The sequence below is a fragment of the Gavialis gangeticus genome, unplaced genomic scaffold (genome assembly GCF_001723915.1).
Source record: "Gavialis gangeticus isolate Ggan-Ray unplaced genomic scaffold, GavGan_comp1, whole genome shotgun sequence".
Lineage (NCBI taxonomy): Eukaryota > Metazoa > Chordata > Crocodylia > Gavialidae > Gavialis > Gavialis gangeticus.
The window spans coordinates 9,700,309-9,718,622 of record NW_017729006.1 but is presented as its reverse complement, the minus strand read 5'-3'; the positions used below and the strand labels follow the sequence as shown (position 1 = coordinate 9,718,622).

Here is an 18,314-nt window from a genome sequence, read left to right as displayed (position 1 = left end):
GTTTGGGGGCAGAGGTTTAGATAATTGACCGAAATTTCCATAACAATGTCCTAACTGGAATCAGTTAAACTGTTGTAATTTTTTTTCATCTCTGTGCTTTCAAATAATATATTAATAATAAAAAATGAATAGGAGATCAGTGCCATATTTGTAAAAAAATGTATGTTGAAAAGGAAACTATCAAACCATATTAGACCTAAACCTGACAATCTCAGAAACTGATTTAGGGCAGTGATGGATGCCCTCTTTATTCCAGATACCTTATTTGGAATGAATTGCACCTCTTCTTCATTTACAAAAAACATAATGAGCTAGATTCTGAATCATGACTCACAGGAGATAAATTTGCTATTTTCCTTCTGTCTGCTTCATGCTAGAGGGTTTGCCAAATGCCTGTATGCTTGAGAAATTCATAGGAGAAAGCTGCAACCTATCTGGGCCCCCCTTTGCCACCAAATTTCTGTCTGTATTGATATTACCCCTCCCCACAAATTCTTCCAGTGCAGGCAAGGCTGTAATGTATACAACTATGAGGCTTTTGAAAGCCAAATAGTATAGCCTGGGTTTAAAAATGCATATTGGAATTGCAACATTGGATCAGTGAGACTTTCCAGTAAATTAATGTCCTGTCCCGGTAAGTGTCCAGTATACCCTGCATCACAGGTGGATGCAGCTATAGAATGTAGCTGTGAAATAACCTGTTGGTAGGAATGTGTTGTTTAAAACCCAGTCCAGTAAAGGATGGCCTATATTCTGAAGCAAGCCATTAAAAATAAACAAACAGTGATAGTATAATTGTGAATGTTCTTATCTTTACAAATATCCAATCTTTTTTTTCTTTTTCTATTGCATTGAGTTTATGGCAAGCAGTTCCACAAGCTAAGCTTGCACTGTGTCAGACTTTCCAGAACACTTCCAAGAGTCTCTGGGAAAGAAGTTATTTATAAAGGATTTTTTTTCCAAGACAAGAAATAGGCTAATATGGCACCAGCCTTATTAAAATAATTCTTTTAAAACTGATTAGCCTTTTCCTTTTTTGTTCTGTGCCTGTGTAGTGCCTGGCATAACGGAGTCCTGATTTATAATTGGAGCTCCTAAGCCTTACAATACAAATGATAACAATCAGCCCTGTCCTGTTAACTTTTTATTTGATTCCAAAAACCATGTCAAGGAGAATAGTAACCTACTATTTACATTGCTGCATTTCTGAGTTCTTTGCAATGGAAAAGTTGCTCTATCATTTCTTCATAGTCAAACTAAGAATGAAAACTCAGAGCTGACAATTTTCGAGGGGTGCCTTGAGTCTAACAATGTTGAGAATCACTGCAGTAGAGGGAATATACTGAAAACTAAATCTAATCTTATGATTTGGCTGTTTAAGTGTCCCTAGAGTGTTCAGAGTAAATTGGAATTTGTTTTCATTCTGGGGTATTCTATTATTCTGTGTATGTGCAGAGTGTGTCAGTTCATTCCACTATCAGGAAAAGAATTCAGCCTGAGAAAGGTCATCTGGCTGAGAATACACAGATTAATGATCCTTCTGGGATCAATACTTCCTTTGATAGGAGTTAGTTGGTAGTGTTTCTAAGTAAAAGTGACTTCTCTTTTTTAAAGAAGAAAATTACCGTCATCAGATAGTGACTAGGAGAGAGATTCTGTACAGTAGCTGCTTTGCTATCTTGGGCACTGGCATTTTGTAGCTGAGACATCACTTTTCCTTGGCACTATGCCAGGTTTCTTAACTACATGACCAGCTGGGCAGCCTTTCTTGTGATATGTTTCAGTAGAATATACTTTGATGTTGCAAAGATAGTATTTCAGTGTTCCTGAATATAGACCTGACTTAATTCTGGAGCTCGTACGCTGACCTTATAACTTGAGGGTAAGAATTTTTTCCACTGCCTGGCTGAAGCTGCAAAGATTTTAGGCTAATTGCAGTACTGTATTCCTTTTGCACTGAGATTCTGCCCATTGGCTATTTTATTGATTTCTTCCTCTTTATAGGTGAATTGTGTTTTCATTGCATTAGATGGGATTAGATAAATTCAGAGTTTTCCTAAGCTATTTACTTAAAAGGATCTCTTTTTTTTTTTCTTCTTTTTTTTTAATAGAGTGCTCAGTTGATTGCTCTGGAGATTTTCTCTACATTTAGGCCTACTGGCAAAGAATTAGATTCTCTCCACTTTCTTTTTTCTTTATGAAGTAAAGTGCATTTTAAAGTAGTAAGTCACATAACTGTGTTCACCTCAGCATGTTGTGCAAACAGCATCATATTCCTCCAGTTTTTGTCAACCCTGCTTGACTGTCTTTCTGAACAGAAAGATCTAGCTTTGTTTACCTAGGGCACCCCTTTATTTCTGCACTTTTAATTATTTCAAGTACTATATGTTTTCTGTGCAATGTGATGAAATTGTCTCAGTCTTCAACAGGGCCAGCCCCTTCTGTCATTCCACAGCCACAAGGTAAAATGAATATAGTTCTGGTATCATCTATGGAAAGGTGCAGAGAAAATGGACACCAAATGGACCTAGTGAGATGAATCAAGGATGGTTACCTTTTAAGGCCATTGGCAGTGTTGTGTGACACATTGGGTGTCTGTCAAGCGCAGACCACTGTTAATCTTGTGTCACAGGGTGGTAAAAAATAAATTAAAATGTTAGCCAGGAATGATATGGAGCTATTTTATATTACTTAACATCTTGAAATCATAGAACCATAGAAAATTAGGGTTGGGAGGGACTTGAAAAGGTCATCTAGTCCAACCGCTGATCAAAGCAGGAGGATCCCCAACTATATCATCTCAGCTAAGGCTGTGTCTAGCTGGGTCTTAAAAACCTCCAAGGATGGAGATTGCACCATCTCTCTGGGTAGCCTGTTCCAGTGCTTCACTACTTTCCTAGTGAGAGAAATTTTCCTAATATCTAATCTAAACTTCCCTTGCTGCAACTTGAAACTTGCTTCTTGTTCTTCATCTGCCTCTGCTGAGAACAGTCTAGCTCCATCCTATTTGTAATCATCCTTCAAGTATTTGAAGGCTGCAATTAAATCCACCCTCAGTCTTCTGTTTCCAGACTAAATAAGCTGAGTTCCCACAGCCTATCCTCATAAGTTACAAGCCCCAGCCCCCAACCATTTTTGTTGACTTCACTGGATTCTTCCTAATGTGTCCACATCCTTTCTGAAGTGGGGGTCGAAAACTGGACACAGTACTCCAGATGTGGCCTCACCAGTGCTGAATAGAGGGGAATAATCACCTCTCCCAATATGCTGGCAAGGCTTCTACTAATGCAGCCTAGCATGCCGTTACCTTCTTTGCAACAAGGGCACACTGTCGGCTCATATTCAGTTTATTGTCTGCTGTAACCCCAGGTCCTTTTCTGGAGAGCTGCTGCTTAGCCAGTCTCCAGCTTGTACCAGTGCATGGGATTGTTCTGTCCTAAGGACTTTGTACTTGTCCTTACTGAACCTCATGAGACTTCTTTGGTCCAATCCTCCAATTTGTTTAGGTCATTCTGAATCCTAGCCTTATTCTCCAGCAAGTCTACTTCACCCCAGCTTGGTGTCATCCATAAATTTGCTGAGGGTGCACTCCATCCCATCTTCCAGATTATTGAAGAAGATTTTGAACAAACCTGGCCCCAGGACCAACCCCTTGGGCACTCCACTTGATACTGGCTGCCAACTAGACATTGAGCCATTGATTATACTACCCTTTGAGCCTGATGATCCAGTCAGTTTTCTGTGCACCTTGCAGTCCATTCATCCAACTTGTACTTAGCTTGCTTGCAAGAATGGTGTGGGAGACTGTGTCAAAACCTTTGCTATAGTCAAGGTGCCTCACGTCTACTGTTCTCCCCACATTCTCAGATCTAGTCATCTTGTTGTAGAAGGCAATCAGGTTGGTCAGGCATGACTTGCCCTTGGTGAATTCATGCTGACTGCTCCTAATCACCTTCTCCTTTTAAAAGTACACTAAGCTGTCTGCAATTGACAGCTGATATCAAGCTGAGTGCCCCAGGGGGTTGGTCCTGGGGCTGATTTTGTTCAATATCTTCATCAACGACATGGAAGATGGAATGGAGTGCACCTTCAACAAGTTTGCAGATCACACTAAACTGGGGGGAGTAGTAGATGTGCATCTTCTCCAAGTGCTTAAACACATCTTGCTGATGCTATTGAAGGCAGGGTTTTTCTACATCATAAAAATGAAAGGGTTTCTTTTTTTTTTTTTAATGATTTTAAAAAAAATAAATGCTGCCCATCCCAACCTAGGACATCTTACGAACACACTGCTTTATGTGCTGGATGCTAGCTAGTTTTGTGATGAGGACATATGTCACCTGGTCACTGGGTCAGGAGTTATGCTAGTGATTTAAATCGGAATTGAATAAGAGAATTTAGAACCCATACTTCACAGTGAGAATACAGATGGGAAGATCCCCATCTATGCAGTTAGATACAGCTTTTAGTAGTGTGCAGTGCTGGAGCTGACTGCAATACTTTGTCACAGCAGTTGGTTTATATGGATATATGCCAGGGGGTAAGGCGTCACATGCACAAGTCTTGTTAACAACAAACAACATAGCAACTCCCCATGCTCTGTTTTGAAAAATGCATTGTCCTTAGAGTATTATTTATTGAGTCCCTGGCCAAGCAATCTATGCAACATTGCAGTGAAAGTGCCAGAATGGGATAATAAAGCTCTGTTAGTGGTGATGATGTTGTGGCTATTTTCTAGCATGAATGTAGGCAACAGAAAGATGACATTTTTGCCAGATTTTTCTCCCTCCAGCTGCTTCTGCTTGCTTATGCACTGATGACAATATAGTGAAGCAGTTGCTACTGTGGTAGATCAGTGAAGCTTACAATTCTAACACAAGCAATTCAGTGTACCGTAGTTACTCGATTCTAAGATGACCTTGAATTTAAGATGACCCCCCTGATAATTAGATTCTAGATATGGAAAATTCTATATTTTGTTTTAAGTTTTCTTGTCTAGAATCTAATTATTGAGGGGTTATCTTAAATCTTTCCTAACTGCTCCTGCAGCAAGAAAACAGTAGCAGGGGGGCAGGCAATGGGAAAAGTAGAAATGATGGGACAGGTGGAGGGGAAGCAGAAGTGGGGGAAAGCAGGGGCAAGGAGTAGGAGTCAGGGAAAGCACGAACAAGTGGGGGAAAGCTGAGAAAAGGGAAAAGCAGGGGTGGGTGAGCAGGCATCCTGTCCCTCATTCCTTTGCCTCTCTGGTCACTACCACCCTGCCATTTACCTGCTCCTCATCCTACTTTCCAAACTATCTGGGCACTGGTGGAGCCCCAGAGCGGCTCCTGCCCACGCTACAGGAGGCAGCTGTGCTGGGAGTCTGGCTTGGCACCCCATAGATTTCTCCTTCCCTGCCCTGCTCCCTTACCCTCTGCCCCTTCTGTTGGGAGACAGGGGAAGGAGTGGGGGGAGGGAGCAGGAAAGGGAAGCAGAAATCTGTGGGGTATCAACAGCACCATACCTAGACTCCTGGTGGCCCTGGGTGAACTTTTAGTATCTGCCTTCCCCTTCTCCAGAGATAATGATAATAACAATCGGACAACAGAAAAAAAATTACTGTTTTCAGGCTCCCTTTCTGTCTGGGCCCTGTGTGGCTGCCCAGTTGGCCCATGCCTGTGTCTGGCCCTGGGTATCAAGCTGGGCTCCCAGCACAGCTGCTTCATGCAGTGTGGGGCAGGCTGGAGATCAAAGCAGCAGCATGCAGACTCCTTCTTCCCTGTCTGGCTTTCTGCCAGCAAGGGAGGGGAGGGGAAGAGAGTGGGGAGGGAATCTAGGTTAGGAGCAGAGCTGCTGCTGCACATTGCTGTGCCATTCCTGTCACAGCTGGGGTCCCTGCACAGCTGTTTCTCCTACCTTCCAGTTGTGACACTTTATTCTAAGATGAGGTTTTGTTTTCCCTATGATGAACAAGGAGAAAAACCTCATTGTATAATCAAGTAAATATGGTAAATCGAATTTTGTTCTATTTGTGGGATTCATATAGGATGGTGGTTGTAAGGTCACGGAATGAAGTGCATCTGCACCTTCTGATAATTCTGCAGTTGCATTCATTAAACAGTATGTGTTTCAGACACATATAGAGTTAAGTCTGCAGCAAACAACAAAACTAATGCGACAGAGCTTTTGAGTGCCAAACTACTTAAATCAGGCACTGTATAATTTTTTCCCTCCAAGTATCTCCTATTGAAGTCTGTTCAGGTGTGGACATATCTGCATTCATCCCCATCCCCTGGATCCAATAGTGTTTTCTAGAGCTGGTATGTGTAGCAGGGAGAGATTATATTAAGTTCTGCAAAGCTTAAAAATTCTGGACAAGTGTTCAAAACTTTTGCTATTTGTATACATTGTGTTTTTACATTTTGTAAAAAAAACGTGTTTAATTACAGATACCTAGTAGATGAAATTAAGAAGAGAGAAGGATTTCGGCTTCTGTTGGAGGTATGTGAAAATAGAATTCAGAGTTTTTGTTTTTGGCATATTTTGGTGGAGTACTAATTTGGTATTTTGGGTGAGTATTTAAATAAACCTTTTAAACAGCTGGCGTATGGAAATGTGGAAACATTATCTCCAGGCAATATTCCACATCATCCATTCATCTATTTCCCCACATATAGGCCTATCTTACTCTCACCACCTGTGGGCATGTGTAAAAAAAATGGGAGCCCTAAATTGAACCCCAAGTCCCCCCCAAGTCATTTAAGGTGCATTACACTGCCGAATTTCCTACAGCGGCTGGAATTAATGCACAATACACTGCCAAGGTGTGCAAACACCGACAACATAAAGCGGTGCAAAAGTATTTAGCCCACTTTAAAGTGTTGTGCACACATGCCTCTCATTTCATCTACATATGGCCCATGTCAGCAATGCTTTAAAATCACAATGGGAAAGAGGACAGAGGTTTCAGCCTTTGGCTAAAAACTGGAGCTCACTGGAAATTTTCAACTGAAATATTTTTGTCCTGAAAATGGACTTTTCTTTATAATGGTTTGGGCAGAGGGGAACCTCTTTCTCCACACCCACCTCCCCAAAACTTCAAGCACAAACTGTCAGCATTTTGCATCCAGCTTTATTGGCTTTTTTTTTTTTTTTCAATTTATGTCTTGATGTTGAAAATCTTTAGGGAGAATGACTTGAGCATCTTCTCTCAGCTATTTAGCCAGTCAGGGTTTGAACAGACATAACACTTGAACCATTCCAAAAATGTCTCTGAGTGGGTTTGCAGTTGTCCCAGGTCCAAGATGTCCACACATACATTACCAAGGCATTTTAAGTAGAGCTGTTGCCTTTTAGATTTTGCACCGCTGTCAAGCTGGCACCACAGGGTGGTAGTGAGTACCCAGCCCAATTGCAATTTTCTGCTCCCCCTTCTCATTAACACTGAGTTCAATAGTGGCCTGTTTCTGCACTTTGCTGAAATCTGTGTGGTAGTACCCTGACTGGGGGTGCCTAGGTGTGTGTGTTTAAGGAAGTGGGATTCTGCCTGGATCCCTGCTTCCTGGGTGCCTGGGGGCTGGAGCTCAGCTTTAAAGAGCTGGTCAGTTTTCTTCCATTTGTTGCAGTGGTGTCCTTGGGTGGTCCCTGGAACCTCAAGTCACAGGCACACACATGCAGGGGTCCAGGTCTCTCCCACTTGGCCACCTCCCATCCCAAATAAGCCTGGGATGCATGGAAACTTGGTCAGTTGTCACCAGCAGAAAGAAGTTGACCAGCTCTAAAAGTGACAGAGCATTGCTCCCAGGGCCACCAGCTAGGGGCAGTGCTGTCAAGAGCAGGCAGTAGAGGTTGGGGTTGTAGAATTCAGGCTTTGAACCAGACCATCCAGTTGCCATTTAGGGGTGGGGGATGGGGTGAGGAGCAATGCAGTGTGAGACCAGACACTAATTGCAGAAAGCTTGGTGTTCACACGTAACACTGAACCAGTTCAAAATAACACTTGATTATTCAGGTGTATTTTTTAAATGGTTAGAAGGTTTAAACCATTTTAAACTGGCTTGTACATCTGGGACACTTTTACATGTACTCTGGGGGCTTGGGGAGGGGGAGCTTTATTTAGAATGGCTCTGAGAGCTACTTTAATTAAAGTGCCACAGCATCTCATGTATCAGAGTCCCCACACTTCAAAATGGTGTCAGAGGTGCTTAAACTAAAGCTTGTTCAACGGGCTTTAGTTAAAGTGCCCCCATGGCCATTTTGAAGTGCAGGGACCTTGATACATGAAACGCAGAGGCTAGCTGGAGCACGATAATTACCATGCTCCAGCAGACTTTATTAATTGAGTCTGCTCCAACATGCTGTAATTACAGTGCATTGGAGAAGCCTCTTCACTTGTGTACAGGCACCCCTGGATGATTGAGGTTTAAACCACATTTAAACCATTCTAATTTAGAAGATCCTGCATTGTCCTGAAGGGGCAAGGTTGCTGAGTAGTCAAGGTATCTTCTTACGGCATCAGTTTGAACTTTGTCCCAGGCTTGAACCAAAGGCTATCCCAAGCTGGAAATGGAGATGTGGTCATTCAGTTGGGAGTCCCACAGGCAGTTGTATGGGATGCTAGCCATATCCCTCCCTTATGTGGTGTATGTTAACCATGCCAACTCCATGGGTTGCAAGGTTTGGGAGGACCTTTTTGATTACTTTCCGGCACTACAATAGCAGTTCTGTACTTGAGTGTTTCAGAAAGAGAAGCAACAGCTGCTGGGGAAAGAGCAAGAGAGAATGAGAGAGAAATAGTAAAGCAGTGGACATATGAAAAGTGACAGCTGTGAAAAGAACAGTGTTCTAAAAAGATCTAAAACCAAACCAAACATTTTAAACGTGGGTTTACACTTGTGAATTTTTTGCTGTTTGTCCCACAGGAAACTGAAAGACACTCAGGCATAACATTTTCCCTTTGACATTTATGAAAACTTTGCTTATTTGAAAGTGTGTGGTGGAAAATCTTTCATTGTAACAGGTGCTGTCAGCAGGTTTGCAGCTTCTCTCCATTTTGTTCTAGTGATAAAACATTCTGATATTTGTAATCCAGAATGACTCATAGGAAATGTAGAAACCTTGCCAGCAATGCAGGTTGGGGAGGAAAGGTAGGGTTATAAAAGAGCTCCCTTTTCTCCAGTAATGGAAGAATCATTTCTGTTGTGGTAACTTTTGCTGATTGAAAGACCTTGAAAGAAACAGCACTACCTGCTGCCCTCCATCTATCCTCTAGTGCTAGGGACAGACATTCAAAAATCCTGGGTCTGAATTGATTCAGTCTTTGCAGGTTAGTCTAACCTGGCTAGGCTAAACTGATTTGTAACCCGTGACAGGCGTGTCTCTTCGGGGTCTGTCCACTAGTGCCCCGCCCACCTGTTATGGGCCAACTGCCTGCCTTCTCGCCTGTCACACCTTGTTGTTAATTGCTTAATTAGAGGATGTTAATTAAGTGGGAGGCTGCCCATTTTCTGCCCCGATGCCAGGGGGCGCTATCTGCGGCTCCTTTCCTCCCCTTACACCGCAGCCCAAGCCTTGCAGATGGTACTCACATCAGTTAGTCTGGGCCTTACTATATTCTGGCCCCCTTTGTCGGTTACTCTGGGCCTTACTATATTCTGGCCCCCTTTGTCCTCCACTGGGTGCCTCACTGGGTGTTTGTCAACACTGCCCCCTTGGCTCTGGGGCTTCTCTCGCTCAGGTGGGCCCAGATGGCCGTAGCTGTGCCTGGCCCTAACTCTCCTTCTCAGGGTCTCAAACCCCCACCTGGCTCAGGTGGCCTCAGCCTTACCTGGCCTCCAACTCTGCACCCCTTCTCTGGGGCTAGGGTCCGTACACCCTGAAGTGCTGCGCCCTCGCAGGTGTCGGGGGCAGTGCCCCTCAAATGCTGTGCCCTTGCAGGCACTGGGGTCTGCACCCAAATGCTGCGCCCTTGCAGGCACTGGGGTCCCCACGCTACCAGGGGTCCCCTATGAGGCCTCCTCCAACCCCTAATAGCCTCACCCAAACCACCGGTCTAAACAGTGAACACAAAACACAAACCCCTGGGCTATAACATAAAATCTAAGCCGTCTGGCTAAACAACATTCAATCCCTACCAGGAAATTCTCCACCCCATAACAGCAATCAGGGGCTGCTCATGTAGTCAGGCTTCTCTCTGTTTGCTGTGGCAGAGCTCCTTCTCCCTTGGCTGCCAGTGGGGAACTGCCTGCCTGCCCTCAGCCTGGGGTTATATGGGAGCCAGGCCCTACCCCTTCCAGTCAGCTGACTTCCACCGGTTACCCTGGCAATCTGCAGCTGGATTCCTTACTTATTGTTCCACAGGTAGCAGGCACCTCAGTGCCCTGCTACATAACCGTACAGACATCTCCTTTGGACTGAAGAAATGCAGGCACTTGCCTGCAGTGGCTCAAGCTAGAAGCTGGGGGTGCCAGAGCAGCTCTCTCTTCCTTTCAACAGTGCTGAGCTGAAGGAGCGTGGCCAGGCCGTGGCAGGATGTTCTGATTAGGGAACCCCTCCCCCGCCTTTGCTGTTGATAACAGAGCATTCAATTACACAGCAGGGAGTTGTTAGTATTTATCAGCCCATCAAACAAAACAACAGCCTCTCATTAGTTCCAACACTTAAACAACTTCTTCCAAGGAAGGAATAGAGGGACATTACCAGATACCTGTTGATTAGCTCCAAAAAGCCCTAAGCGGACACTGTCCTGTCTGCTTTTGTCTCGTCACCCACAGCACAGACCATAGCCAGTAGGGCTGTGTGAAGCTTTGGTTCCTGATTTGATTTGGCAGAGATTTGGCTCGATTTGGTGGCTGAATCTCTGAATCGAATCAGAGGACCCTTTCATCTCTAAATTGAAGACTTGTGGGACACTCCATGTGTCCCAGCAACGCAGCGTTCCCAAGCCATGCTGGTACCTTGAAGTATGTAGAAAAAAACATTTAAAGCTATGTCTATGTCCGAATCACTTATTCTCCAAATCGGCATCGAATCTTCAGATTCAGCCAAACTGAATCAGTGACAGTGATCCGAATCAACTAATCAAATCACTGTCTCTAATTTGGGCTGAATCTGAATCCAATAGGGCCTGCTTTGCACACCCCTAATAGCGGGCTTGTGGTATGCTAGTTAATACTGAGAGGTGTTTGTGTAAGGAGGGGGGGAATTCCTGCTTAAGCAGGGAATGGTGGCGGGGGTAGAAGGAGGAAGCCAGGCAGACCCCTGCAATCTCTGCCAGAGCTGCGGCTATGGAAACAGTTCTTGCATTTCATTTCCCTGCGTGAGTGGATAGGATTTTTTAGACTTTTTAATACAGAGCATTTTGGCATAGAAGACTGGAAAAAGGGTAAAGAACTAATAGGTGGAGCCAGTTTTTCTGTACCTTGGGTGGGGTGGATAGTTAGCAGGCTAATGTCCCTGTGAGTGAAGGGAAACTGAGGCAATAGTAGCACCTGATGAGGCTTCCTTATCCTTCCTGGCCACTTTTACCACTTGCTCTGAAAGAGATCTCATAATTAAAGATCCATCTTAACCTTTAGAGCTTCTACTTATGAGGAAATGGCTGTATTTTTCTGGGCCTGGGTTTGCATGCATATATGGCCAATTTCTAGGGATGGGGCCTGGGACATATAGAGGTAAACTTCATTTTGTTCTGTGCCTGCAAAGGGCAACTTTGCTCATCTCTTCCTGCTGATAACAACATTCTCGTTTGTGATTAAAATATATTTAATGCATTCTTTGAAGTGAGGCAAACATGATATAAAGAGCTCCCACTATTCTTTCATGAAAAGATTTGTCTTAGTTGGAAGTCTGCACTTGGTTGAGAGGAGGCTGCAAACTATAATAGCAGAAGCGTTCACACTGGGGCAAATCGATAGTGTGATCTAGTTTTCAGACTCCCTTTTCACGTTTTGTTCTTTCTTATTCAACTGGTGCTAATGAAAGTTGTGTGTAAAAGGTGTGTTGTTATTTACTGCTCAATTAAAGCAATGAATTACAGACTCGATAAGTAAAGGTTTAGGAAATGGAGTGTTTAAGTCAGAGTGAGCAGGATTGAGATATGTGAAATGCTTCTGAAATGCTTAAATTTTCTTCTGAATTGGCAGAGGCCTTAAAAGTATGAACTTCCATTTTTACCTGTGAATGACCATTCTTATAGTCTGGAGTCTTGCACTCAACTTGGGCTTCACTGGAAACTTTTCAGAATTAATCTTAGAAAGACAAACTGTCTTTGTTTGTGCCAGAGCTCTTTACAGAAGTTTGGAGGAGGTAGATGCAGGCTATACCTCATGTATCCTGCTGAGACTTTTTGAATGTAGAAATAGAAATTCTGGCTTCATGTCCATTTGTTATACACTGACTACTAGCTGGGTAAAAGATTTTGTATGGAGGGATTAAAAAGAACAGGTCAAACTCATCTTTTTAAGAAAAATTCGATTTTGATGCAATATTCCTTTTCTTTTCCTTTCATTTAATTTCTCTATGATTTTTTTTTTAAATAATAAAAATGTAAAACTAAAGAAAAAATAAAACATGAAATTTCTCATTTTCAAATCCTGGAAAAAAAATGTTTTGATTTTTCTTTATTTTACCTTCCCCTTACTCTTGTTTCTCTCTATCAGAGAAGAGAAAATATAATTGCTAAAGAGGAAAAAACAAAACAAAAAAGATTTCCTTTATCATCTTTCCTTCTTTTCAGTGGGGGAGGTAAGAGTGGGGCTTTGGAAAGAGTAAACAAATTGGAGATAGGGAGTGAATCTGGAAAACAGTGTATTTTATTTTTCTTTTTTAAAAGGAAACACAAAGCCATTTGGTGTGATGATAATTTTTACCAGACAACCTCAATCCCAAATGTTCTGAGTGGTTCTTTTTTACAAAAAGAAAATAGATTTTTTTGACCAGCTCAGAGTATTTTTTTTCTCTTGTTTCAAATGTTAAGCAATCTGTTTTTTTCCTTACGCAGCCAGAGTATGCAAATATATGCTTTTGGTACATTCCACCAAGCTTAAGAGACATGGAGGAAGGAGCTGAGTTCTGGGAGAAACTTCATCACGTGAGTTGTACATGTACAGTTTATGTGTAGCTTACTGATTTATGAATGTATCTAGTGCTAGGAAAAGAAGGGAAATAGATCCTGAATGTACCTGCCATTAAACCATCAATACAATGTTGTTTTAATCTTTAGATAGATGTTAGTAGGATTTTTAAGTTTATTATTCTTTCTATTTAGACAGGGCTAATTAAGTTTCTTTCTTCCTAAATGTAATAGATGCAGACATTATACAAGTATTTAGCTTACTATCAAAGCTGTTAGCAGATGGCAGAGCTGAGAAAAGATGAACAGTATTGTCTGCATTTCTTGTCTAGACAGCATATTCATTACCTATTTCAGACACTTAACATTGTCCTTGGGACTTGTCTTGCATTATCAGTGGATAATGTAAGTGAAGAAGTGCTTAAGAATACATTTCTGATGTTAAGCAACCCATCAAGGAATTAGCAATTGAATGGGAGAAATGTAATGGTTAGCTTCTTGCTAACATTTTGTAGCTCTGAGATGTTAGTAATTTTGTAGAAAAGCATATGTCCTTTCATCAATATGTGAATTAACTAAAGAGGGACTTGTGGTTAAGATTAATTAGGAAAACAATAGAAACTGTAATATTTGTGTATTACTGGATATGTAACTGCAAAGAAGTGAGGCAACCTGATTGTCTGTCGCTCTGTGGAGGCTTTGTTGTTTTTGCTTTACATTTTTACATCTGCTAACTAGACAATTGAAACTTGAACTTGAGTGTTCTTATCTAAATCCCAAAGAAGTAGTTTTAGAGCCCATCTCTTCCCGGCGTTACTCGCTTCATAGGAAGATCTTCTTTGAATTAAAGCACAGTGCTGTTGCCTTTGAGCGGAGATTCTCAGGTAGTATAAGTCAGCACTGCTTCATCCAATACAGCAGAACTCCACAATGACTGAGGTTCTAGCCCAGAGCACCTATCTCCAGGAGTTTATAGACTATATGCAATATACCATGGCATCAAGCAGGGAGAGCTGAGGTTGAAAGATGGGGGGTGGCAGGGAAGGGATTTCCATATGCCAAGTTTTCACAAGGCATCATGTGCATTGGTGTCAAATCATGATGAACTTTTCATAAGAAACTTCCATTCTCTTTTATAAACAACTGTACAGTAGCTTCTCAAGGTAATAGTACTTGTTCTGACACAATGCACAGAAGGAGCAAGGTCATGATTGCCAACTTACTCTGTAAGAGTCTTTGTACATGCAACAAAATTGGCCTTTTAAGTGGCTCAAATGCCTTTTTACACCACTATAATGGCATTGTTGTTTGCACACTTGGCGACATATTCCTCTTCAGTGGTGTTGCTGTTTCCATGCTTGGTGGCATATTCTGCTTTAAATGACTTTGTAACATAGCAAGATAAAACACCTCCAAGGTGTTTAGTTTGCTACCTAACGAAGTGCAACAGTGTACAGGGCACTGGAAGGTGCCGTGTTTGGGGAAGCTCAGGCTTGGTGGGCTTCCAGCGCCCCATGCACTGTGCCCGCTGCCTTCTCCCGCTGTCAGCACACCCAGCTTCCCTCCTGCTGCCTTGTCACTCTGCCCCAGGGGAAAGCCAGCCATTCCCAGGTGGTGGGATGGTGGCAGGGATGGTGCAGGGGTCCTGGAGCTTACCTGTGTCTTCCATGGCAAGGGCTGGGGAATTTGCGAGCTGCTTCCAGATTGCACAGTCCCTGAGCTGTGGGGGATCCTGGTGCTTTCCTCAATGGCAGCAGCAGCCACCAGGCGGCACCCTCCCACTGGCACCTGGCCCAGGCGGTCCTTGGGGGTGCCGCAGCCACGGAGGGAAGCACTGGGTCCGGTGAAGCTCAGGGGCTGTGTGACCCAGAGGCAGCCAATGCAGGCGGGCTCAACTGAAGAAGAAGGAAAAAAAAAAAGTGGCGAGGAACCTGATTTTTTTTCTTTCTTTTTTTTCCTCCTGGAGCCTGCCTGCCTGAGCTGCACGGGGGCCTGGTGCTTCCCTCCGTGGCTGCGGTGGGGCTGTTGCTTCCCTCTGCTGTGGGAGAGGCAAGTAAGTTCTAAGGATCGGGCCCCCACCTTTGTGTACATGCCACGGGGGTTAGTTCAGTTTAGTCCTTACTAAATTGAAAAGGTGCCTTTTTAAACCCACCCTTTCAATTTAGGGAAAACTAAACCAAATTAAACCCTCATTGTGTGTACAAGCACCCCAGCTGCTTATATGGTAAGGCAGGAACACCGAAAAGGTATAAAGGGATAGGGATAGAACACAATGAGCAACATTTAGCACATGAAAAGCCCTGAGGTATGAGGATGCCTTCTTGTGTCCAGGTCTCCTTGATGTTCCCACTGGAACATTGCAGCTCCACCTCAGGGCTGTGATGTAATTGGCACAATTTAATCTGTTCCATTAGCTTTTATTTTTATAAATACAGGTGACATAGTTGTGAGGTGAACATGGGATCCTAATGGAATTTGAGGGAGGAAAAGGAGTTGATAAAAGACACTGATGGAAGGATGTTCCTTGCCACCTGAACCAAAAACCAGCACAAAAACCTGTTCTGTTCCAAGTATGAAGCACGTTTCTTTGACTTTGCCTTTTTTAACATAAATACATAGCAATATGTAGGTTTAAAAATATACTTCCATTAAAAAAACCAAAAATCAAAACACATGCCACTGCATACATTTCTCCCCAGGCAAGGAGAGGATGTCAAATGAAACAACTGACACATTATTAGAAGATACTTAGGTACTCCATTGATAAGCCCAAGCTTATAGAAAATAAGTGGTTTTCCCTTCACCTTCCCACTACTCCAAGGGGTAAACCTAGGCAGAAGATGCAACAATGTGTGAGAAGGGGGGAAAAAGAGGTTCAAAGATTTAAAAATCTGGGGTCCACACTTTAATTTATCACCATCTCTCTGAAGTTCCCACACAAATTCACTCTATTGGCAAATGGTTGCCTGGACCCAAGCCATCATTGTTCCATTGCAAGGCTAAAAAAAATGTGGAAAGGGAAAAGGTACTAAGAAGACTTAAAGAGATGAGCAACTGAAGACAGCAATGTGTTGCCATTATTCAGGGTGGGGATGCATATGATCTCATTCTTAACTGCTGGTGCTTCCTGAATATCTACATTATTTCACTACAGTGAACTTTAAAAGAAGATAATTTACAATTTGGTTTTTCATACCTTGCTAACACAGGAGTTATTCCATTCATGCAAAGATCGATCGTCTACCTTTCAGTTGACCTGCAAATCTGTGAATGAGTAACGAAGATGTATCTCTGAAATCCCATGTGTTGTTCATTGATTTATTAAACTGCATATGCAGCAATAATCTCTGAATACTATTATATCTCCTAAGCTTAGTTATGTGAAGTTAGTGCTTGTGAAAGATGTTAAACTCACAACACTGGGCTCAGACCCCAAGTCTTTCTCAAAATTGGCTACAGAGGTGCAAAGTAACCTTAACCCTTTCCTGCATTCTTGCCTTATTCTAGTCCTCCCAGTCCATTTTATGAAGGGGATGTATCAGGGCTGGTTAAGACTTTAATGTGATATTTCATTACGATTTCATCCCTGCAGTTGCCCTGCATGACTTTTTTTCCCTTAAAATATTGTTCCATTTCAAGGCTTTACTCTTTCAGCACAAAAATAGAGTGCAGTCTTTAAAAAATATATATCCATAGTATCCAGAAGGGCATAGAAATGGAGGAAGGGAATGGATTTTCTTTGTCTCCAGAAGAAGATTCAGTAAAGCCAATACTAAATCATGCAATAAAAGATTTTAGAGAATAGAAACTCATGGTGCTGGACTGTAAAAAAAAAAAAAAAATGCTAATAAGAATTTATTACTAAGGTGAAATTCAGCCTATTTGGGGAGAATTCAAAAACTTTTAAAACTATTTTTCTGAGACTATCAATGAGTACTGAAGGGATCTTAAGGCCCAGCCTTTCAGTGCTAGATGTTGTATACCCATAGTGAGCATCCATGTCTTGAAGAGCCTTGCATTGCTGTAAGTGCTTCTAAATATCCATTGTGCCATCACGGCAATGACATCACTTTGAAACTATTGCAATACTTAACACACACAGCAAACTAAAGAATCAAGCAAAATGTCTCTCTAGGATAAATAAATAAAATAAAAGAAGAGGATAGGAAGGATTGCTTTCTTGTGCTTTTGGGTTTTTAGCTTCAATGAACTGGAGCATCCTGGTAAATGGGAAGCTATTGTTACACTCCTCAGGAGCCATAATAACTTTCTAGTAAGGTTTGTCATAGCAAAATAAGGGCAATCACTTCTAAACAAGAATTGATGCAACTCATTGGGTGAAGTGACAATCTTGAGTTGTTTTGTTAGTACTGTATATGCCCCCTGGTGGTACTTCTGTTTCTCTGTTTTGCAAACACACACCTATAAATAAAACCTGCACATTTTAAAACAAAGACAACCAATGGAATATAAAGGCTTTTAGAGGTACAGCGAGGAAAAGAAATTGAAAAAGGTGGCACTTTGTACCAGGTGCAGGTAAAGGGACAATGGAAATCTGAAACCTCAGTCCTATCCAAGTTTTCAGTTGTATCATCTAATAACTACATGTATTTATGGTTATTTGTACTGATTAAAGGGACCAGATCCTGCCCGTGTTCAATTATGTGCATCTAGAAGGGTAGAGAGGTGCAATTTGACTTTATCATCTCAATACCAGATACCGAACTACCATAGCTTGTTCCTGGGCATGCCAACCTTTGAAGCCTTCTGACTTGGGGATCAGGAAGCACTTGTCGAGGGTTCAGCCAGAGCATGTGGCACTGTGACTAGTCCACTAGTTCATGGCTGTGACCAGCCATGCCCTTGGGAGGCATTATCAGTTGGGGCAGTCATGAGCTTGGGGACGGGAGAAGTAACCATCTTTCTTGGGATCATAGGAAAGTAGGGCTGGAAGGGACCTCATGACATCATCTAGTCCAGGGTTGTCAAATTCATTGAGCACTGTGGGCTGGGTGGAGGGTGCAGAGCTGGTCTGCAGGCTGAACTGAACCCACAGACCAGCCCAATATACCAGAGTCAGTGCACAGGGATGGTCTGGTATGGGCACCTCATGCAGTGCATGTCCTTGATCAGCTCTGCATGTAGCACAAGTCATCCCCAGGTCGGGCTTTGCACGTGGAGCCAACATGGGGCATGTGCTGCAGGGCATGGGCCCTGTTTCCTGGCTGCAGTGCATGGGGATGATCTATGGACCCATTCAACC

General features: G+C 42.7%; 1 protein-coding gene across 2 annotated transcripts in view; it reads left to right on the top strand.

The window, feature by feature from the left end:
• GADL1 (glutamate decarboxylase like 1) overlaps positions 1–18,314 on the top strand; it is a 193,213-nt gene that overhangs the window by 97,549 nt on the left and 77,350 nt on the right. Inside the window, exons 13-14 of one of the 2 annotated variants that reach the window (XM_019508789.1) lie at positions 6,429–6,480; positions 12,980–13,069. In XM_019508789.1, coding sequence (XP_019364334.1) covers positions 6,429–6,480; positions 12,980–13,069 — 142 coding nt within the window. The remainder of the gene's footprint in view (positions 1–6,428; positions 6,481–12,979; positions 13,070–18,314) is intronic. The other variant, XM_019508790.1, reaches the window with a different exon arrangement.